Raw genomic sequence first — 24,161 nt, 5'->3', positions numbered from 1 at the left:
TGTAGACAGGCACTGTTCAGTTTTACTCAAATACAACAGGAAATTGAGTAAACTGATACTTCCTAAAGCAATGCAAATAGAGACTCTTGTACCATTTCCACTCGGCCTAAGCAAGGGCCTGTTTTGTCTTCTTGTAGTGACAGTATACACAGTTTGATCAGAGTCATCATACTAGAGCCTCAAAACCTGCTATTTAACTAAAAAGCTGCTTTGAGTTTGTCATCTGCATGCTGATGTACAATACTGGCCTTTAGAGTGAGCAGAGTTTGAATATAAAATAGCTTCAGGGAACAGTAACATTCAGAACAGATAAAGCTGCCTGAAATTGACAGAAATTTCAGATAATTAACAGGACTGACACACTTTGTGATGTTTTAGTCACATTGGTTTTTCTGATCATGCAGAATGGTGAAATTGAAATCATTTTTTATGACACAGCAGGCAATCCCAGTCACTTCTGGCCAGTCTCATGAACCCAGTGGACTCTGTTGAAATGTTGCTGATGATTAATGCTCAGATTGTCCTTTGACTCAAATCCCCAGAGGCTCAAACCAAAAAGCACCACGCACAGAAACGAGACGTTTTAACACTTCGAAACTTTATATATATTTATATATAGGAATTTACAGGGTTTAGAACAGGTCATTCTCTAATCAGAATTAGCTGCCAGAATCATAAGACAGATCTATTTCGACATTTCCCATACAGATAAGTCTCATTATCCGTTCTGTTAAGTGCTTAATACTGCTTAATCGGATGAACTCTAAAGCAATATGTAATACATTGTGTACGACTGATCACAAGTTAGTGTTCATTCGGAGTTTGATCATTGTGTCTTAGCATAATCACTGTGTGTAAAACTGATTGTATTTCACTCTAAAATAGACAAGTCAGATCATAACTTTAAAAAAACAAAACAAAAAACGGATTTCTTTTTCTCAGTTCTCTTTTATCCTGGGCGTACATTTAGAAATCCCAACCCCTGCTTTGAGACTAACCGAGTCCTCGTTTGAGAGTTTCATTAAAGTAGTTCATTTCAGGCCACTAAACCCAGTCTGCTGATCTTCGCTGAAAGGAAGGAGTGAAGAATGAAGACAATTGGCTTGGGACACGAGTGCAGGTCCAGTTGCTGTGAAGAAAAACAAACAACAAGAAGTTGACCTTCACAAGGAAGTTACTAATGAAACAACCATGTGGTAAATGACACAGACTTGACCCCAAATATTTTCTACAGAAGTAGGCAATATGTTTCTTTTACTCACAATTTCACCCTCTTTGCCTCCGAAATCCAAATAAAGCATCCGCACCCCGTCATCTGAGGACATTCGGAGTTTCTCAAATGGGTAGCTAAATAGAGGATGACTGTGAGGAGGCTCTCCTTCAGGCAGCACCGAGAAGCCCAGCTCATAGTGAATGACCAGCCTGCAGTCCTGACCCTTATACATGCAGCCTGAAACAACGAGAGAGACTTCATTAAAGACCTGAACACACCAAGGTGTGTTTTCCAAGTGGCTCATTATTTAGGAAAGATCACACAAGAGGTGCTGAGTGATGTGATCTCTTAGGGAAAATAGTGTGGGTTTAACATTTGCCATTAGAAAACCTGAAGAAAAAACTACATGGACCAGACATTTTTTTGTTTTTATTGAAAACTTAGTTGAGGTTTTACCTTTTACAATAAAGTGAGAAAGTAAAGGAACATTTTCTATTTTTGGTTCGACCTTGTCATTCTTTAGTAATAGTTCTACAATATGCTGCAATTAGAACTTGGTAATTAACACTGTAATGCATTTAGGAAACTCCATTTTTGTTAAACACAATTGCTGAAGCTACCAAAAGACCACTCATGTCTGACGTCACAGAGTGAAAAGGCGAGATATATTGTGCATGGGCTATGCAATAATGCAACAACACTGAGTAACTGATTAGCTCTGGTAACCACGAGCCAATCCGTCTCATCATGTCTCATCACTTTTCCCCTGCTTCAGTTGCCTCATCTTTTTATCAAAAAAGTGTTAAAAGCTTAGAATGATCGATTTTATCGACTTCCTTTTGATTTGCGTTTAGGAATTCGGTTAGTTCCGAATATGAACACGGGGTTTAGACACAATAAAAGGGTCATGCAGCGAAGCAGCTTAGCCCCCGCTTTTACTATTTCAACCTCAACTAAGGAGGAAGATGCCTGATGAGCTAGATCACCAAGTATACCAGACAGAAGGGTCAAACCACATGTAGGCTAAATGAAAGCAAGTGGTGACACAGGCAATGTGCAAAAACGAGGGTTGATATTGACTCTGCGAGAGACATTATGGAACCTGAATCGGATGTACTTGCATTGATTAGACGTAAATGTGGTAAATGGGCCACTAATGGACACTAAACAATAAAGTAAGCGAATTACTATTAGATTAGCAGAGCCTGATGCTGAAATTACAAACCCGCGTTTTCCTGTGTTCTCGGGAACTGATTAGAACAGTGGCGAATGGTAATAACATTTTATATTATCTAGAATAATAGTGTAACTAAGTTCATCTGTTTTAGTGTGTTCGATTGACTTCATACCGACAGTATTGTATAATTAATATATTTCTGTGTCTCACTACCAATCATCAACCGTGTTTTCAAGAAAAGAAAAAAAAAAGACAAAGGTAATAGACCCAGTAATGCTTTGAGTCTGGATTGTAACACTATTCCAGAGATTAGGTGCAATGCAAGAGAAATATCTTCTGTTGGCTGAGCTGTGACTAATCCTCAGGACCAATAGTAGTGTCCAAAAAGTGTTGAGTTAAGGCAGTGAACAGCATCGGCTCAGGCTTACAGAGTTTTGCGCGGATTTAATCAGCCTTAACCAGAGTTGGGCCCCGAAAGAAATTAGACAATTCATTTGTGATGACAAGAAGCAAAGAAATGAATTGTGTCTTAAACATCACGAGTCATAACACAACAAAAGCGGTTAATTAATTAGTAGCCTGAATTCAATTAGCTTATTCAAAACGTTTAGCCTGCCAAGTCGAGGTCATGTTTCTCGTTGGGTCTGCATTCCAGACAGCTTCCTTGTGTGGGACGTTTTGCTGTAAAGGGATTTAACATGCGTTTAACCTACTGGTTCGACGGCCATCTTTATCAACAAGGTGCCAAGAACTTATTACTGGAGGCAGTCAGAATGCAATTTAAATCTCCTCTTGCCAAAATGCACCAAGTGTGAACCTATTTATATCCAGCACTGAAAGTATTAAATGTTACATAATCAAATCATATTGAAATTACTGTATATTCCACTTTAATACACTGTGCTATTAAAGATACAGTGTACAGTTATGTGTAAAGACAAATACCTAAAACTCACACCCTTTTGTGTAACTTCGACCAACTGTGTGTGTACAGTCCTGTGACAATTCTACCTTTATATAAAGCTTAACATTCCTTCCTTAGCAGAGTAGATTCCTGAGATCATACCTAACATTAGTAGTAGAGCAGCAGATTACATATCACTATATAAAGCACTTTGAATTGATCGGCTAATTGTGATGCTTGTATAGCCCTTCTCTAAAAGCCTTTTAGCTATTGTTTTGGACTTTATAGTAGACTTAAAGGCAGAGAAACCTTTTTTTTTTTTTTTAACAAAGGTTTAACCTACATATAAATTATGGAAGTCAAAATAGCTGAAAATAGCTTTCTTTGGTTATTATAAACTAAAAGGCTCTTCAGTAAGACATTCAGTATGGTTTAAAAATAGGTTCCCGGTGTTCCCTAGCCAATTTATTTACTACACACTTGAGATAGTATTTTCTGTGTAATAAATCAAAAATGCCTCTCTTGTGGTCGGTGCTTATGATGGAAAAAATGGAAACTTTTGAAAAGACATGGAGGTTCATGTTCTTCACTCTCATTCATCCCGTTCTATTTAACAATACTGTAACCTTACTCCTGACCTAAAAGGTTGACTGTGGCTTTCCCACACACTGGATTCACACACTGTTGCTTTCATATATGCACAAAGAGACTCCACTGAGCCCCCAGTCAGAGCAAAGGAATCTCCTTCGTCCAGCCGGAGCAGGTTTTTTCAAATAACCCGGCTTTGCAGTAATGCCAGGAATTTATGGCCCCAGACATTTGTTATGTTCAAGTCTGAACCACTATTTAGAGTTAAGTTCATGTTGACAAAGTGCAGTTTTTTTTTTTTACCCTGCTTATAATGTAGAAGGCGTGTACGTGGAGGATAAGTGTCACATTAATATTTTTCTCAATACCTTCTCTCTACAATAAACACAAGTCACACAATACCTCTAATTAACGATGTATCATTATGCAATTTGTTCAGTATGGGTAAATACGCGAAGAAAGAATTTCACCGTGCTTTCAAGCACATGTGACGTGTATAAAGCACCAGCTACACTTCCAAACTTAATATTAGTCAGTCATTATTTAGACTGCGTCACAAAAATGATTAAAGTATAAGCAGTTTAATGGTCTTTCTCTGGGCAAACAGAAATTAGTCTTGCATAAAAACTAACACTAAATCATTCAAAATAGATCACTGAGCTAGAACTCTCAGTTTGGAATATGGATAAAAAACTTAAAAAAAAAAAATAAAGAAAAACGACAAACATAACTTTCAGCCATAGAAGACTCAGATGACCGGAAGTAAATTGAATTCCTCTTCTTGGTTGAGAGAAGTGGAGCTTGATGTAATATACACTGTCTTCTCATCACCATGTTTTTAAAAACAGAAACGCATCTCAAAGCGCACAGTGCAGATAACATCAAGTTCCACTTCTCTCAACCGAGAAAAGGAATCTGATTCTACAATGGGCACAGGGCTCACTGGAACTGGAGAGTTGGTCGAGAAGGTGGAATGGTGTGGGAATGTGTCCTGGGTCCACCCATTAAACGTTACTTCAAAGCCACAGCAGTATTGTTGTGTATTTGAGTATTGTTGCTGACCATGTGCATCTCAGACTGGTTCCATAAGCATGACCATGAGTTCAGTGTACTTCAGTGACCTCTCCCGGGCACCACTTTGTGTATGTTTTACACTACAGCAGTCACACCAGCACGCTGTGTACTAAAGTTACAGCTGCACAAGTTGCTGATTTGGTCACTCACTGATAAGTTATGATTAAAGGCCTGGCCTTGAAATCTACTTTTGTAGCAAACGTAGGAAAAATGTTGCTGAATTTAGTTTCAGATTTACTATTTCAAGTGCAGCTGTGTTATATTTCTTGTTCCCTAATTCTTCAAAGAACTACTAAAAATGAGGTGGAAAATAAAACAAGAAAACAAGTTGAAAAAGACCCTAACGTTATGATGATCTCCAGAGTCTCACATGCTTCTAATCACTCTGAGCTTAGGGACTGCTCCAGTGCTTTATTTCCCAGAATACAGTGGCCTGTACCCGCTGCCAACCACACTGAGACCACACAGGAACTCGGCCCCTCTAAAAATACTTGTGTTCTCTTTTATGTTTTTGATATAAATGACTCACGTTATCCAGCTACTAAATGACCCGTCGTGCTTTGGGGAATTTCTGTGGTCGTCTCTGTAGGACAACACCAATCAAATCCTTTTTTTTCTTCTTCTTCTATAAACTCCAACAAAATTAAGTGGTTTATGCCAATAAAAAGACACTCAAGGTCACTAAATAGGATTTGGTGTTTTATGTCGATGCGATCATTTCTTAAAAACATTCTTACTACATAGTGTTTCAGAAACATGCAAATATTGTGCAACAATGCTAATAAACTGGACTGTAAAATTATAATATGAGGTATATCTTTAAAGGAAAAAAAAAATGACCCAACCCACATTTCTTTGCTAACAAGCAGAATGGAGTAAATCCTCCAGCGAGTCCTGCACATTATGTGGATTTAAATTTGAGCTGAATAAACTGAGAAAATTGTTTCTCAGGCACAAAATCTGAAATGTACAGCAAAATGCTGGGTGTAGCAGCACTGAAAGGGCAAGTTTAACATTTTTTTTATTTCACCTCGAACAATATGAGAACTGAATGAAGCATCGTCCTATCAGGGCTGTACTTACTGGTAGTCACTTCTTTGATCATTTCAGCAGCAGTGTGGCAGCCAGTGACAATGTGTCTGGTCCACAGTGACAGGTCTTTACAAGTCTCAGCGCGGAAAACATGAGTCTCTATGCCCAGTCTTGTGCCTGTGCGTGTAGCGAAGGATAATTCCCCCCCTGGCTGCGGAGACCCTCTATCTGGACCAGAGTGTACCAACCTGAAAGGCAGAAAAGGCAAAAAAAATTAATAAAAAGATTCAGAAGATCAGCCAGGAACAGGCCACACACTTGAAGAAACAAAAATCTAGAAAATATAATCAGGTTTAGTTTAGTATTATACAATAGGGAGTCATGTAACTTGATTCTTCACCAGCATTCCAAAGCTGTGATATGAAATTCTTAAAACAAGATCGAATACTCTATCAAAAATTCCAATAAAAGAATTTAGTTATAAATAAAGTTTTTAAATTAGCTAAAGTTTTGTGACTGACCATATTATGTAATACTGCTGTACTCCCCCTATACAACACCATATTCCACTTTGTCACTGTTCCACTTACAGTTCATTCCACCCAAACCAAGTATCCATCTTAAATCCCTGAAACTCTTCCTTGAAGCATATCATTCACTAACCTCTAACTTGAGCAAAGCTATAAGGAAATGCATTCAGTTCGAAGAGTAAGGAATTTTAACTTTAGACTTATTGAACATGTTCATGTCCCTCAAAATCAATCTTTAATTACAGAAATATGATTTGGTGACCATGACCTCACATCCAGATTCTTGCTCCGAGTTCTCAATGGTAAATAGGTCACACTACTGTATTCTTGTCCTATTATTACAAGTGCAAATCCAGAGGAACTTCCTCATTCAGAGTAGCAAGCAATGATGCTTTAGGTTCAGGTTATTAAAGGCTAGATGGACTCAAAAAAAAACATGTGGTCTTAGTATTACCAGGTTCTATCTGGGTGAAGAGCTATTTTGAGATATGGGACATTCCAGCTAGCAAATCTCAAAATAGTGAAATTTACAGTTACAGCTCAGTAAGGCCAACACTTTTAAACATGATTAAAATAATGAGGCAGTTTGAAAGTTAATTTTGACACAAGGCAAAAACTGTTTGGTTTCTGAGTGTGCGATGTTCAGGAATCTTTTAATTTCACAAATAATAAATGTTGAATAACAGACTATCAAGTCCATATTACATAACATTTAATATAACATGTTTTGGATTTTAACTACAGACAGGGTTTCTGTAGGTTTCACCAAGTCACGGTTTATATTTTTTTAAGACCTTTTTAAGACCATCAAGAGTGAAATTTAAGGAACCTATATCACGACATCAAAAACACAGACATACAAATGTATTGTCTATTGTATAAAATCTGTTTTAAGCTGACTGGCTGTTGCTTGTTGGTTGCATTGGTAGTCGTAATAAAGTGAATTACATTTGGACTAACAAAAGAAAAAACAACACCGTGGAAACAAAGGACTAAAAATAAATATATAAAAACATTTAAGTGAATACATATATATATATATATATATATATATATATATATATATATATTTTTTTTTTTTTTTTTTTTTTAAGCCCCTGCGGAAACCCTGTACAAGTTATTTCACATTATTATTATTATTATTATTATTATTATTATTATTATTATTATTATTATTTAAAGCATTAAATGCCATTTAAATAAATGTAATTGTAGCTCAAAGGTTACTTTTACTCTTTCCAGAAAACTGTCTCATAGTAAAGAAAAGGCATTTTGGCAGTTGACGATGGAAGCAGTGTGGCTGTAGACATTTAGCTTAGTTGGCACAGGGGCTGTATTTTATGGGTGAGTCTGTACTTCTGGATAAAGTGTGTAAGAAAGTGAGTGATGCCACTGGACAAACAAAATCTGAACTGTTCTAGTGAAATCTGTTAGGCTGCATGTCTGTTCTTGGGGAATTATGGCGTTGTGTGCTTCCATATAGGAAATCTTGCAGAATATTTCATGTGTGTGTGTAATACCGTGTTGAAAGTAGAGGATATGTGTGTGCTGGGTTCGGCCAGTTCCCCTTCAGACGCATCATGCTGTCATAGAGCATCAAGTCTTTGTCCGTCACCGCGACCACCACCGGCTTCCAGCGTGGCCTCTCACTCTCCGTCTGAAACACAAACACAGCCACATTGATGGGAATGATTCATTATTTCACTCATCTGTCATTTGGACAAAGAAAATGGTGCCACAAAACGTCTGGTGTTTTTTTTTTTTATCCTTTTCTTAAATCAGCCTGATGCTTACAATGACTATTCTACAACAGTTTCTCAAAGCCAGGGATGTGGTGGTTCCTGACAGCCCTGGACACTACACAGCAGTGCACATTGGATGGATATTTAATATGAAATATGAATGTAATGTGATTCATTCATTCATGAGTAAGAGATCCTAACAGTGATTCTGAGTCAGAACAGATTCACTGTTCACGAATCACCAGATGTGCCACTACTCATTTTAGAACAAAGTGAAGCCACAGACTGTGATCGTTCTTTTTCGTGGCCGCTATGATGAGTAAATTATTTCTCTAAATGCTTGTCTAATGACACATTTAACATAACACGCATGGTACCAACAGTAAATATACAGGATTGCAAAGACAGTGAATGACTCACCCTATCAAAAAAATGAAGGTGAAACATCACCCACTGCCCTGGGAATAAAAAAAGTTCACCAGCGTCGCTGTAAATGCTTGGAGCACAGAATGAAACTTGGTCTGGTGCAAATGGGGGGAAAAATCCATGAGCACAATTTAATGCTTTAAAAAATGGCCTGACACAGCATGGCCTGCTCAAATCACCACAAATCACCAGTGCGCTCTTCACACAGCAAAGCTAAAAAGAGACGCTGGCAGGGTCACACACGCGCACACACAAGTTGCAAAGGCAACTAGGTTACAGTCTTCAGGCCCTTGATGCACTGGAGACTTTTCTTCCCTTATAATTATTCATCAAGAGCCTGACAGCTGGGTAATAAGAGATGGTAAGAAGGAGCTCATTAAAAAGGAGTGAGAGGAGAGGTGGTTAGCCAGTCTGCTTAGAACATGCTGAAGACCCTAGCATTATATTAACTACCTCGGTCAGGCCACAGTTAAGATAGTGTCTTTAAAAGAGGAGGCAAGAATGGAGCCAAACTTGCCGCACACTGCGGTTAAAACAGACTGCTGAGAATGACAGAAAGCTGTGCGTCCACAGTGCTATAGAAGAAAGAAAGCACGTGATTTCTTTCTTCTATAGCACTGTGGACGCACAGCTTTCTGTCATTCTCAGCAGTCTGGGCAAAATTCATGCGATGTCATGTAAATGTTGTGGTGTTTTGCTGGGACAGTAAAACACCACAACATTAACATGACATCGCATGAATTTTGCATTTTCTCCCTACAGCTTTGTAGAATACACCCAATGAGTTTCAATCAGGGTTTTGAACTTTGCCTTTTTCTCTAGAACACTACATTCCTGATTCATACTGATGAGTCAAACTCTGTCTGTAATCCGTAAAAGCCAGTGGGATACGAGTTAAAGAAAAGCTAGGAGACTTCTAATAAGCACATCAAAATGCAGTACTGGTGCAGTTTTCTTATATTTTTTTCCCCCTCACAAAAACCTTCAGTTTGGGGTTTTTTAGGGGTAAAATTTTACCTTTTTCCTATCAAAGCATAACCCACAAACTAATTTACTTCTTGTGTGTTAATTTCTATTCATTTCTCTCTTCTTTATGTTTTAACATCAGTCACGGCGAAGGACACAGATCCCCTTACTCATTAAAAGCAGCATTTTATTTTTTTATTTTTTTGCAATTAAACTCAAACTATGTGGACTGAAACGAATCCCACTGTACACAATCAAAACAGCTTTAAATCACATCAATATATGAAACTGTTAGCTGTCCCTGACTGGTTAGCTGCTCTGCACAGCCCTAACAGAGGGTCCACATAATAGAATGTATAGAACTGTCAAAAACTGACTGCTATGAATAGAAGGCAATTCTCCTTCACATATCTAGAATCTCTTTGCACACAATACAAACACTAACCTTCTCTGCCAGCCAGCCGAGGTGGCGTATCTCATGACTCGCCCCGATTCCGTTCCTGCCAGCTGTGCTGAGCTCAGACGTCACTTTCATCATGAGGTTATAGGTAGCAGACTGCATGGACTCGAACCACACTTGAGCTGAGCTGGAGTCCGAACACCGCAACACCACTGTGTGCTTTGCGTCTGGAGAGTGTAGCTCTAAATGCCTAAAGAACAAAAAGGATATGAAACACAGCCTACCACTGCACCTGTTTGCTCACTATATGTTTATTACATGTGCAGTGTGGCCATTTTTACTTTTCAGTTCATTAACACACACTGAATAGATGCTTCTAGTGTTTACATTTAAAATGAAGAATGAAAAAATTTATATTAGGCACATTATATCCGATTTCGAGTCCGGGAGTGTTCCAGAATTTAGAGAAAAATGGCCCGTGGTTTGCGTGAACCAAATCATGTAGAGGTCTACATCATGTGTGGCAACTATTTGCATTCTTCACTGTTTTCTGAGCAATGTGATCCATTCAAATGGACACACTTTCCTATTATAATAACCTTCACTTTTCTGGGTAGGTTTTCCACTTGCTTTTGTTGAGTTGGACTGGGGAGATCATTTAACCACAAGAGAACACACAAGAGTGTGAGAGCAGATACTGGTTTTGGGGGCTAGAGAGCACTCAGTGTTCCAGTTCATCCCCAGGTTCAATGAGGTTGAGGTCATGGCTTTGTGCAGGTGATTTTTCTTTTTTACTTCAGCCTTTGTACAGAGGGGCACTGTCATGCTGGAACAGGTTTGTGCCTCAGTTCCAGTCAGGGGAGATTGTAAAGTTACAGCATGTTAATGTTACAACAGTATGATGAATACAAACATATAGCTGTGACGGTCAGGTCTCTACAAACTTTGCAACATGTGTGGTGCAAGTTTTAGTACTTATTTCATTATGAAAAATGCAATGTCTAAAAAGTGTTTGTGAGCAATGGATGAAACTAATACATGTTTAAACATTTACCACCAATGTGTTGGTACCACATAAATATAAATGTTAAAAAAAAAAAAATCTTAAGAAAAAACACTGAAAAGTCTCCACATGGTTTGCCAGGTTTCCTCCCACTGTTTCAACCAGGGCAGCAGGTGTTAAACACTACTCTAGTTGAAAATGCATTCATATAAATATATATTCACACATATCTACAAGTGAACATATTGCTTAAAAACTTAGCAAGACTTTGCAAACTGGACACTGAACATTAAAGTTTACTTCTGCTTGAAAGAACACCGAGGTATTAGTCTATTCTTGATATGCAGTAAAATCAGAGGCATACAGTGATCCATGCCTTACTCATACATTATATCTCACTTGGTTGGTTAACCTCCTACAAGCTGCATTATCATTTCCAGCTGTCCAATGCTGGTTAAAAATAGTTCTGATTTATTAAGATGGAGAGTTGGGAAGCTGGGTGGGAACAGAAGCCAAAAAAAACTGAACGCAGTGTTTTGCGTCTGTCTGCGGGAGAGCAGCTCTTGGACCAGGGCCCAAGGAGTTCTCTTCCATCCAACAATGATGTGGGAACTCTCAGCAGCAATCAATGGTAATGCTTGTTTAATGCCTCTCATGGTTGCGGAAGAGGTTTGCTTTTGCTAAAACATGTTCAAGGAGTAGAAGACAGATCTAATTATGTAAGTCACCTCTATCCCATCTTTCTGCAATAATGCTAATAACAGATCAGTAAGGATAAGACAGAGGCTTGTAATAGCCAGACATCATGGATAAAGAAGCTTGGGGAAAAAACATAGTTGATGGTGTAACTTTTAGGAGGGTGGGAGTCAAATTATCCATCATTATCTCAAACTCTGAAGTAATATTCAATAGGTTTAAATATAAGCAACGCTATTTTTAGTTGAATTCTAAACATGCCATTTCCCAACCAAACAAGGGCTACAGACACAAGCAGGAAGAGGACGCCTGTGATAAATATGTCAGCTAGAACTCCTCTTGTCCCATCTTCTGTCCAAATTCATCTCTCCTACACAAAACAGCTGTGTAAATTTCCACATCAGCTCCGCGGCACACGTCAAGAGGAGAAACTCGGATAAAGCATATGGTGACAACAAGTAGGTCATGTTCAAGCTGTATTATTCCAGATGGGTCTGGTTCCAAAATGTTTTATAGCAATGCTCATGTAACCTGTAAAAGGAGGCGGGTCTTGTCACAGCAATAATGCATCCAGACAAGAATGTTGATAGATGTACCGTCAGTCTTGGGATGGAGCTACATAAATGTGTACACTAAAATAAGACAGGATGAGTGTGGTAGGGCCTGCTGTCATTTGCAATGAGAGGAAGATGGATGGCATAGTTTGGTGGGGGAAAAGTTCTTTTTTTATCCGTTACTATGAGGAAGTACACTCATTCAGGGCAGTATGGTTCATATATTCATATTTAGTTATCCTGATCAAGGTCACAGAAACACACCCTTATTAAACTGTCAGCTACCATACAGCACTATTAGTGCACACATTCACACACCTAGAGGCAAGTGTTTGCTAGGGCGGAAACTGAATAAACCTCAAGGAAAACCCACATGAGTAAGATGAAACAAAGTAAGACGACCTAAGGATTGAACCCAGGACACTGGGTATGGGAAACAGAAATACAGTATTTTCAATTGTGTTTAATATAAGCTGGATGGTTTCCAGACCAATGCGACTATAGGGTTTGAATGTGTCACAGCACTGAACTATGTGTCAATTGTAATAAAGATTTAGAGATGCTATGAATGATTACAGAAGTAGCTGACTATGAGAATGGAATCTTGCGGTGAGAAGCTTTTTCTCCCCACAATAGGTGAGAAATACTGCTGTAACAGAAAGATCTTTTTAATCAGCTCAGCTGTGGAACATCACTTCCTCCCAGACTTCCTGTGCACCTTCGGGTCGATCCGAAAATATCACAAGGTACATTTTCCTAACAAACACGTCACTGAAATCAAAACATGTTTTGGTGACTGTGGTTGTACAGTCTACTGGGCAGAAAGTAGCAGTCGTGATCCCTGAGCCGACTGCAAATGGTGTCAAACTTTGAAGCTGTTCTCCATCACGGTCAGTGTGGTGATGGCTGACTTTGAAATATGAACACATGACTACTTTGTTCAGTTTACTTTTGTGGATGGAAGAGAGATAAAAGCAAAGATAAGAGTTGCAAGTCGGCCTGCAGTCAGTAATTATATATTCACCTTGACAGTAATTACAGCATATTGTTAATATTGACGTTAATATTGATTCGCTTATCGATGCTGATCCACTTTGAAAACTACATCTAGCAGAAATATGGATCATATGATCAAGCTCAAAACTTTGAAGCTTTGAATCAAACCTAAAACTTACAGTTTCACTTTGACTGTATGAAAGCATCAGGCTTCAACCCCACCTTGAAACATTACAAGATTGATACCAGTTTTCTAAATTGATGGTGTTTCTATATGCCATTTGCATTTACCTGTTTTCAGGATCAGGGGTGGTCATAGCCCGCGAGACGTAGCACATTTTCAGCGGGATGAATCTGCAGTCCCCCTGCGGTGACAGTGAAGGCGGGCTGGGGGGAACCTCACAGTGGGGGTTGCCAGGTCGAGGAGATTCTGGTGGAGGCGTCTCCCATCCGATCTCTGCCACCGGAGACCCCTTTTTCACATACGGCGTGGCTTCTCTCATGTACTTCACTGTGAAGGAATAGAAAAAAGAGAACAGCATTGATTGGTTCAGTCTTTACTTTGTATAACAAAGCACCGGTGTGATATTAAGTGATCACAGCCTGACACAATCGCTTACAACATGTGACGCATGCCTCATCTGAGTTCAATCCGGTTTCAAGCCTGGCATGTAAATCTCCATGTGCTTTATATATCCATTAATGTCAGGTTTCGGATAAATGGCTAAGTGATAAGAAAGGTTTCTATCAAAGGCCTGAGGAGTAACAAACGCCCGAGGTTATAAAAAGACTCTAAACCAGGATCAACACCTCTGAGGGGAGCATCCTAACTTTTACAGAAAAGAATAAAAAATACACAAGGAATGAAAAGTTATAAAATGTTCATAATTATAATCACTTAGCACACCGCTCTATGAGACATTGCTGTATTGCGAGCATTGAGGTTTGCAGATTTTGCATTTTGATTTGAGTAGAAGACATTTCTGGAAATACATGAGGTGTATTTATGAAAAAGGAGGCTAGGCATGGTCTTATCCATATTTTAAGATAAAAATCTTTTGACTAAAACCACAGGGATTTATTCAAACACCAGGGCACAACTCCTTATTATCTTATAAACAGCAAAAAAGGGAGAGATTTTAAAAAATTGTGTCATAAAAGGAAACAGTAGTAATATAAAGGTTTTTTTTTTTTTTTGTTTAGTTTTTTTTGCTTGAGGTAAAAAATTAAAAAATTTTTATTCATTCAGACATTTTAGATTGACAATGTTTTAGGGATTTCAGAGCACTCTTATAAGCACATGTCCTTTATATACAGTCTAATGACTTTAGAGTCAATAAGAAGGTTGATGACAAAGCAAACAACTTTCCTCACTGCCACAAATGGGACTTAGTGACATGAGTTTACATTTACCAAGCCCATTCAAGAAAATAATCAAGAACTGACAGCTGGGGAGAGCAGCAAACGTGCCCCCAATGAGTGATTAAACTGTTTTTAGCACAGGCGAGGCAGTGGAACTTTTAAATGACATAGTTGAAGTAATTCTAACACAGTCAGTGTGACTGCATATGCAAAAAGCTCAATGCATTCTTTATTCAGAGTTGACCTGTGCAAAACCCACTGAACCAAACGCTCAGAATTATGTTATATATATATATATATATATATATATATATATATATATATATATATATATATATATATATATAATGTAACATTATAGATTTCTGCAAGTCACAGTGTATAAAGGTGTCTAATGCTGTAGACTCAGATATATATAGACAAATTAGACATAGGCAATGCTAATTATGAATATTAGATGTATGCAAAGGAATCTAATGACTCACTCCTATTTCAGATCATATCTCTGAACCACACATCGTATTTTTTTCAGATTGTAAGTTTATTTCTATAACCCACATTATCTTTTTCTTTCCATGATCGGCACTTGCTGTATTAAAAATTTAATAGGAGTTTCACTTATTATTGAAAACATTAGCCTCAACACTTTTCCACTGAGACGAGAAGAACAAATTTCACAGTTTGAATTTACATACTTAATTGTTATTAAATTACATAATTTACAAATTGACACGTTTTGTATTCTGATGTTGACAAGGGGACGGGGGATGGATAAATAAATAAATAGAACAAGCCTTAGAGGTGATCATAGACTAAACATAAATACGTTTATTATGTTAGTTACAATGTTCTGAATTGCAAAAGGGGCTCTGTCACGCATGTACTGCACTACACAAGTACATACACTTATCACTAATAAATAGGGAACTAATTGAGTGAATTATTCCTGTTTCAGCAAGTGAGTGAAAACACTGGGCAAATCTTTGCGAAAAGAAAGTTTATCATATAATCTAGTGCTAATATTTGCCTTATCTCTGGTAGTGTAGCATTAGAGGCTAATCTAAATTTATTGCATTTGGCAGATGCCCTTATCCAGAGCAACTTACAGTTATCTCAATTATACAACCGAGCAGTTGAGGGTTAAGGGGCTTATCCAGATGCCCAGAAGTGGGAGTTTGTTGGTGCTGGGATTTGAACTCATAATCTTCCTAGCCAAAGTTCAATCTCTTATCCAATGTATTATTTTTGTTTTGGTTATATATTTTTTGCCTTTGACTGCTAAACCTTTTGGGTAATTTTAATTTGTTATTTTTAATTATTTATTTATTTGTTAGAAAACAAAGCATTATCAACATTGATGGCTGTTTTTCTAAAAAAAAAAAAAAAAAAAAAAATTTAAATAAAAAAATTTAAAGAAAGGAAAAAAACATCTATTTCCATTATTTTCCCCTAGTTACCCATAAATGCTGCACACTCAGTTCTCAGAATGAAACACACTGAGAAATACAAAGAACCAGGAAGTGCAGGCTAAAATTGTGTGCTTTTAAGCTTGCACTTAAACCCGAACCACATGAAACCGTGGCCACAGCCACACTGCTGGAAGTGAGAACATCATCAATGCGCTCACTAATGTGTTCCGCACAGAGGTCTGGACTGTACAGTTAGCAAAGTAGCTTTCTGTTAGGGCTTTTTTTATGTTTGTTCAAACGTTTGAGGCTGAAGAACCTGTTGATCAGTATGCTAAAAAGACAAACTAAACTCTGGGTGGGAGGGGAAGCTGTAAGCTTAACAGCATAGGGACAGAGTAAACAGAACTGGTTTTATCTGATAGTAGCTTTAAACAGTGGTAAAATGTTTTACCTCCATACGTAGAGATAAGTTGGACAATACTTCCGTAGTGCTTCAACAGGAAATAAAGTACAGTTTCATACGTATGTGTTAAAAACATCATCTTGATATAATGTACAGGTGTTTAAGTGGGAAAATATATACCTACTGTATTACTGTGATCTACATTAGCATGCATTGTAAAGTGTATTAAGTCTAGTTATATGGAAAAGCCAATTACTAATTTTCTGTATACCAGCATGTTCTGCTGTGATGTACGTCTGACATCCCATCATGGGGTGTCCAATGATGCTTCAGATCCTTTTTACTGAATATATGAAATGAATAATATGCTAATTAAAGAGAAATGTACATACCAATACATTATACTAAATAATACATTCTAAATACAAACCTAGTACACTCTACTATGTTTTAGAGATATTTTTTTCTTAGTCATTATGGCTACTACTTTATTTATATACTGTAGATTAAAAAAAAAAAAAAAAAAAAAAAAAAGAACCGTTACCCTAAATATGTTCGAAAATATCGAATATCTAATTATAATCCAACAATCTAATAATAATATCTAATATGTGAAAACGGTGTTAAAAAAATCAAATAAAAACAAGACTCCTGCCCAGGCCAGAAGTCTTCTGGTTTAGGGCACACCCACTTTGGCTTTATGTCCGAAAAGTCATTGCATTACACATCAAGTACAAGCACAAAAAGATAAGCCGAGCAAAAATCTGGTCTTTTTAAACATTTTTACATTTCTATAAACTAACAACTGCAATAAAGCATGTTAATAGCTTCAGCTGCTGAAATTTTACAGAATAAATAATATATCTTCATGCATCAATCAACATCAGTGTGGGCAGTGCAGAAATAAAAGTTCTAAGTAATTGCGAATTGCAAATCCGGTTTGCAATTCACTGATGCATCACTTGTCATCTTGTGACAAAAAACAAAACAAACAAATATTAAATTGCTGTACAACATGCCAACATAATCCTATCAATGAATCACTTAAACTGTTATGTTGGATTCCATTTTTAACATCTACATACTTGTTTCATACATCCTTTGTAACAGTTTGTAATGTGAGTCAGAATGCAGCTGCCAAATTTTTTTTAATTTTTGAGTGTTAATGGGAAATTGAAAAGTCAACATCTACTTTCCCTTGAGGAAAGTAAGCAAGCCTTCACTATCAGCACTCATTTATCTGTGGTATCCTGCCATGTCTGTCGAAACGAATGAAAGAGCAGAGGAAATCAAATGGCAAATAGTGGCTAAAGCTCAAACCATTGTGGCTTCTGTAGCAGGAAATCACAAGCATAATGTAAATCATATTACTGAGAGCAGATGATAAAGAACTTTTTAGACGTTTATTTTAAATCATTGTGATTAGTAATGTGACAAAACAGCTTTTAAAAAACACAAAACCATGTTTAAAATGTTTAAAACAAACAAACAGGAATGATTGTGTTAAGTATTAAACAGCTGTGAACATACAGATCCAGAAGTGGTTACAAAACAAAATGGCACTATGAAAAAAACAAACAAACAAAAACAACCACTCTAATGTTTAAGCATTAAAATCTTTTCACCATTCAGACATTTTTGGGGGGCTTTTAATGTAGTTGCACCTTCATATGATTTATTCGAATACCCCTGGAATAGAGTATGATCATGTGTGTGCTGGTTTTTATACTTTGAAAGTTCTGCTGCAATTAGTAGATCTTTCCCATCATTCTCTTCTTCGTCTCTGAACATCTATTGTCCTGGCTTGGCCATTTGCAGATGATACAGACCGATCTTCTAACAGCTAAACATCTCTCTCAATAAACATTTAGCTGGCAATCGCATCCAGAATGAATGAAATCCAATCCAATGTATCCTCCAGCTTTATCAAGCAGTATTTGCGGCCAATGCGTCACACTCCTATCACTACTATTATTACTGTGCATGTACCAGGAGTTTCAATGTACATCCCTATTTTACTGGTCCAGTGTCTGTGGTATGTTTTGTCTCAACACCAGAGATGAACATTTACTTCGAACGCCAGGTTTTAGGCACGAATCCACTATCCACATGCCCTAATTCTTCCGCTTTCTTTCTTGAAAGGAGTCCTGGACTGTGGTCCGATTAACCTCAGAGTCATTACTTATCGGACAACAGAGAGCATTGTAGCTGAGGACACACTGAATCCACTGGTCATCAAGTGTACCTATAACCAGTACTTTGTGTTCTTTTCATAATTGGTACTAGTCATTACTGTTGATTTGATTTGGCAGGCTTTGTCTGCGCAGGAAGAAAATGCACTCATCAGGCTCCAAATGAAAAACGCTAATTTGACAAATAGTGTGTTTGGATGCAGAGGATCGCAGAGTAACAAAAGGAGCATTGTGCCTGGCCCAGTTGAAGACCAAGATTCTTTCCCTCACTACAGAGAGAAATCAGCAACACTGGGATTGTGGAGAATGGTACAAAACATAACTGAGAGAGGAAAAAAAGAGATTGAAATAAGAGAGAACAAAACTTTTGGGTGTGGAAAAACACCAAAACCAACGTGCAAACACTGCTCACAGAAAACAACCCACTCATTCAAACGACCAGATCCTTTGGGTACAATTATTCTTCTATATTTTTGGCTCTTAATGTAGTTGCACCTTCATAAATTTCATTCAAATACCCCTGGGATAGAGTATGATTATGTGTGTGCTGTGTACTGTGTTCTATGGAGCACAGTATAGAAAACAGTGAACGACTCATGCTTTTGCCTTCTATTGCATCCACAAGGTAAATCTATCAGTTTGCTTCTAACCATATGGCAAATTTTCCATCCAAAAAGGACAATTTTAGAGGACTATTTCTTACATAAACATATTAAATAGATGATAACACTTCATAACATTTCATGCTTTTTTAACTCTTAAATTGTAAAAGTATTTCATTTAAAGTCATTTGATGAATAATAATATATAAAGAACACTGAACATTTCTATTTCAGTTAGGCCACTTATACTAAAACTATCTGTTCTAATCTAAAACTCTATATTACCTGGAGTAAAACTCTCAAACTGTTCAATGCAATATTTTTTTGTCATTCAGGAATGTACACAAGCTTGGCCAAACAACCTTCCTTCCACAAAAATGATTATCACCTACCTAAAATAAATAAAAATGACTCGAGTAACTGGCATTACTCCAAGCGTCACTTCATTCATGTTTCCTTACAGGCCGCTGTAGGCATTGCTTTTACTCCATCAAGACTAAACAATCATGAAAAAAATTATTTGGATTTAAGTGTAATTAGGTTTTTATAATATTATTTAGGTGTATTTTGACCATGGGTTTAAAGAGCGAGCAGTTTTGTACAGGTTGAATTCATAATCAGAGTTGACTAACTTCTGAGATAAAGGAGAAAAAAACATTTTGGATTAGAAAAGAGTGTGTCCACTCAGCTTCATGAAAGTGAAAAGCAAATTATAAAGAAACGATAAAAATGTCTCTATTGTGGGGGAAAACAAAACCTTTTGCATTTCAATTGAAACAGAATTATTTCTATTAAATTTTTATCTTTCTATGTCCGTTTCATGTTTCCGGTTGATACACAGACGATCTGAAAAGGCTTAAAAATGTTAAAGTATACCGTTTTACTCAGACGAGCAGAGAAATTTGGACTTTTCCTTTAAATACTGTACAAGAATGATCAGACAAGTACATCGAGCCAAAGAGTACATTTTAATATCTAGGATACACATTGTCAATCACATGCCTAAGCATACGTGTAGTGCGAGTTTACATAAACATACATCCAATCAATCAAATATGAGAGTAATCACCATGGCAACTAATCAAACTGAAGCGAAAAAAGAAAGATTCGTCCTCAGTTTATACGTGTACAATCCCTGATGTACGCTTTCCCCAACAGTGCTCTCCCTGATGAATCACTCAGAACCAGACAGAAGCTCACAGTAAACGAATCTGGTCATCAGATTGTGACTAAACAATGAGCAGGACGCATCTGTGTTCAATGAACCGCACTGAACCACAAGACCAGGTGCGGAGAGACGCCGTTTTCTGCACACCGTTACACAGCTCAAGGCCAACAGCGGTCAACACGCAACAATACAGCAGAAAGACTGACAATGTGGAAATGATTAACTCATAGTTACTGCATGCCTTTCATACACTGAACACTGACGTGCGCCAAAAAAAGGACAACATTTCTGAAAGTTGAAAAAGCTCACAAAGAGATCTAATTGCACTGTTTTGCACACAGCTGTAGAAAATATTTCAAATACAATCCTCTCGAAATCACAGAGTAGCGAGAGATGGACATCGCCTCATTTTACTGCCAATAGAGAACAGAGATGAAAGCCACCTGAAGCACAGTGCAACCATGCAAACAATACAATCTGAGGCTGATTTCATGTGTTGCAATTGAGTCTAAGTAATCGAATCTAATTGCACCTTTTCATTAGAGAGCTTTTTATCCTGAACGTCACGGCGAAAACGACAAGCAGTTTTTCTGTAATGCTCTCAATTGCAAGATCTGTTGCAGATAAGCTGTAACTGCTCTAAGCCCCAGGGTTCCTCGACTCTGTGCCCGATACACAAACCATAATTCAACACACGCAACTGACAAGCCAGTTCACCTGCAATGTCACAACATGTTTCCCAAATGATAGACGAGCTGAATTACTAGAGCTTCAATACGATTCCCATCACAAGGTTGCGTTCTGTCTTTATGAAGGGCTAGAGGATTCAGTCATACCTGACTCAGCTGTTAGGAACTGGACCAGCTGGGGATTCCTGTGAATGCAACTGTGCATCACTGTGCTGGAACACTTATGAGGTGATCAACTCTCAAATTCATGCAAACAAAAACCAACATGGCCACTCGAGATAAAGCTGCATAAGAGCTCATTCATTATTTAGTTCTTGTAATATTACAGTACTGATATTGCAGCATGTTGATATATAGATATAAATGTGACCTAAAAGGATTTCATTCATCCAGAGAAATATTCCACAAAAGTTCTGATGTGGGTGATCTCATACAGCATTTGGTTAAAAAAAAAGTTGTAGGTGCTATTAATATAAAATAATATTTTTTTTTAGGATACATCAGATCGCAGACTTATGTAATGAGTAAAGGGATGTTTAATGATCCAGGTCGCAGCCCAAACTTGTTTAGAAATAAAGTTCCTTCATCCAGTAAAACTCCCGAGTGTCCTTCCTACCTTCCAGCGTGACCACACGGCCGGCTCTCTTTAAACCCTGTACCGCCTCGTCGTGCGTGGCGTCGCGCAGGTTCACGCCGTTCACCGACAGGATCGCGTCGCCGACGTAAAGCGCGTGCGTCTGGTCTGCGGCTAGCCCCTTGAAGATCTTGCTGATGAGTATCGGCATCTTGTTTTCCTTCCCACCTTTGATGCTGATGCCCAGGCCGCCCACGTCCTGCTTCACGACCCTTACGCACCGCTTCCTGTTGGCGATGGCCTCAGGGACGCGCTCGGGCGAGTCTGCCCCGGCGGTCCTCGCACCGGTGTCGGGACTGTCGGGGCTCGTTCGCGACCCGTTAGCCACGCCGTTCACGTCGCCGCTCCCGGCCGCGTCCTCGCAGCTCAGCGCGAGCGTCTCGTCGCTCAGCTCGGCCAGCACCCGGTGCCATCGCTCCCGCACCAGCACTTCCAAAACGCCACTTTTCTGCACGCGCATGCCGGAAGCTGCCGACGCTACCGCCATCTTTGGAGCATTTCTGACGATAAAACGAGTATGAGTGCGTGTGTGTGTTTTTTTTTATTAACGCACGCGGGACTTTGTCCTCGCGCCAAACTCACGAGCGCGTCGGAAAAGTTTGAGCGCGTCTCCGGTGCATGCCTGCTGGAGCGTCGCTCCACTCCGACACACACACCACATCCGTGTTGGGTGGAGCAGCTGTATGGGATGTGTCCTATCGGGCTGAGAGGAGTGTGTGGAGTGTGTGAGGCGCGTGAAGCTCCCGGTGTCCGGAAACCGATAGAAAAAAAACAAGCGCTAACCTTCATTTAAAACACCCGGAGTAGAACGACGATTCACAAAAGACTCGATTCTCTGTACTCGACTCTCATGAGAGTCAAGCGAACCGATTCTCGAACACTATAATACTATTAACGACATATTATATTATATATTTCTATATATATATTCAATATACTATCTAATATATTATATACTATTCACATATACTATATAGCAGTGGTGGGCCGTCAGGGCCAGGAAAGGCCTATCGGAATCACTGTTAATGTTTTAATATAGTTTTTGTCCATGTATAAGTATTACATTTTCTTTTTACCAATAGTCTATTTTTTTCATTAAATGGCATTTCTCTTGTGTGCGCTGCTGAGTGTCTATATGTTGGAGTTTCTCTGAAAATCAGATTGCACACAGTGTTGCTGAGGTCAAAGGTATCTGTCATGACATAAGGCCTTCACAGTCAGCACCTGCAAACATTTTTATCATAAACTCCATGTTGCTTGAAGCTGTTGCCAATCATATTGCGATTTGGACACTCCAAAGCCTCCTAGAAGGCGAGCCGATCAAGTTGGCGTTTTCACATCCTTTAATTGGACAGTCAGAGCACGTGCGAGTCAGAGTTCACAAACCCTATCTATAGAAAACTGCACAAGCTTAAATATATTTATGTGGATTCATAGCTGTTTTCTGTATTGTATTGATAGTATAAGTATATAATAAATATAATATGCTGTGTGGCACTTGAGCTGCATTGTGAATGTGATATGCCTGTATCATGCAAATGTTTCTCTGCTGCCACAAGAATGCAAGTGATTTTATGACATGATATGAAACTGAATGTCGGGTGCGAAATAAAAAGCCTGGGTCAATGACATGAATCAGAAAAGTGAATCGTAAAGTGAGTCAATCTCATGGTATTATACTGTATAAACTTAGCAAACATGGGATTCCCCAGCCAGGGCTCACATGAATTTCAGCTACTTTTTCTAAAACACTGTTAAAAAGTTGGACCATGTAAGGAAAAGTAAAGGCTGGAGAGCAGTGCAGGTCTACATGTGTTTGGACTTTACTTGGTAATTGTTTTGATGACTTTAATCCTTGTACACCTCGTAAGTTTTGGATTAACTTTGTGTTTCATTGTTTAAGTCAACTGCAAGATGATTTGCTTTCAACATAAACTTAAATGATAGTCCACTTTTAGGCAGAAAAGTTTAGTCTTTTGATTCAACATTACACTCAAATTGTAAATTTAATAAAGTTAATAGTCACACACACACACACATATTCTCTCACACACACACACACACACACACACACACACACACACACACATATATATATATATATATATATATATATATATATATATATATATATATATATATATATATATATATATATATAAACATTTAAGCATTTTACAGTATTCTGTCATGCTGAGAAAACTGGCTCAAAAATGACTGCCAAGTAAGATACAGTATAGCGTTTAGCAACTGACAAAGTGAATCAACAAAATACGTTTTTAGTGCCATCTAGTGTGTATTATGAGCTCTTTATAGGTCTGTCATGCCAAATGTCAAACAAATGCAATAAAATCATTTAACTAGTGTCACATACAGTATATTTTGTACACACCTGTAGAAT

The 24,161-nt window shown here is 38.1% G+C and overlaps 1 protein-coding gene across 1 annotated transcript; it reads right to left on the bottom strand.

The window, feature by feature from the left end:
- Window positions 1-581: 581 nt before the first annotated feature.
- On the bottom strand, window positions 582-22,597 carry sntb1 (syntrophin, basic 1). The gene is made up of 7 exons (XM_083554385.1): window positions 21,743-22,597; window positions 13,593-13,812; window positions 10,098-10,302; window positions 8,039-8,175; window positions 6,040-6,236; window positions 1,263-1,450; window positions 582-1,129 (listed from the first exon to the last, which is right to left on the bottom strand). The coding sequence occupies exons 1-7, from the start codon at window positions 22,245-22,247 to the stop codon at window positions 1,037-1,039; spliced, it is 1,545 nt and encodes a 514-aa protein (XP_083410511.1). The 5' UTR covers window positions 22,248-22,597; the 3' UTR covers window positions 582-1,036.
- Window positions 22,598-24,161: the final 1,564 nt, after the last annotated feature.

This window comes from Silurus aristotelis (assembly GCF_946808225.1).
Source record: "Silurus aristotelis genome assembly, chromosome: 1".
Classification (NCBI taxonomy): Eukaryota; Metazoa; Chordata; class Actinopteri; order Siluriformes; family Siluridae; genus Silurus; species Silurus aristotelis.
Note: the sequence above shows the minus strand (reverse complement) of the source record. Positions and strands in the feature narration are given on the sequence as shown.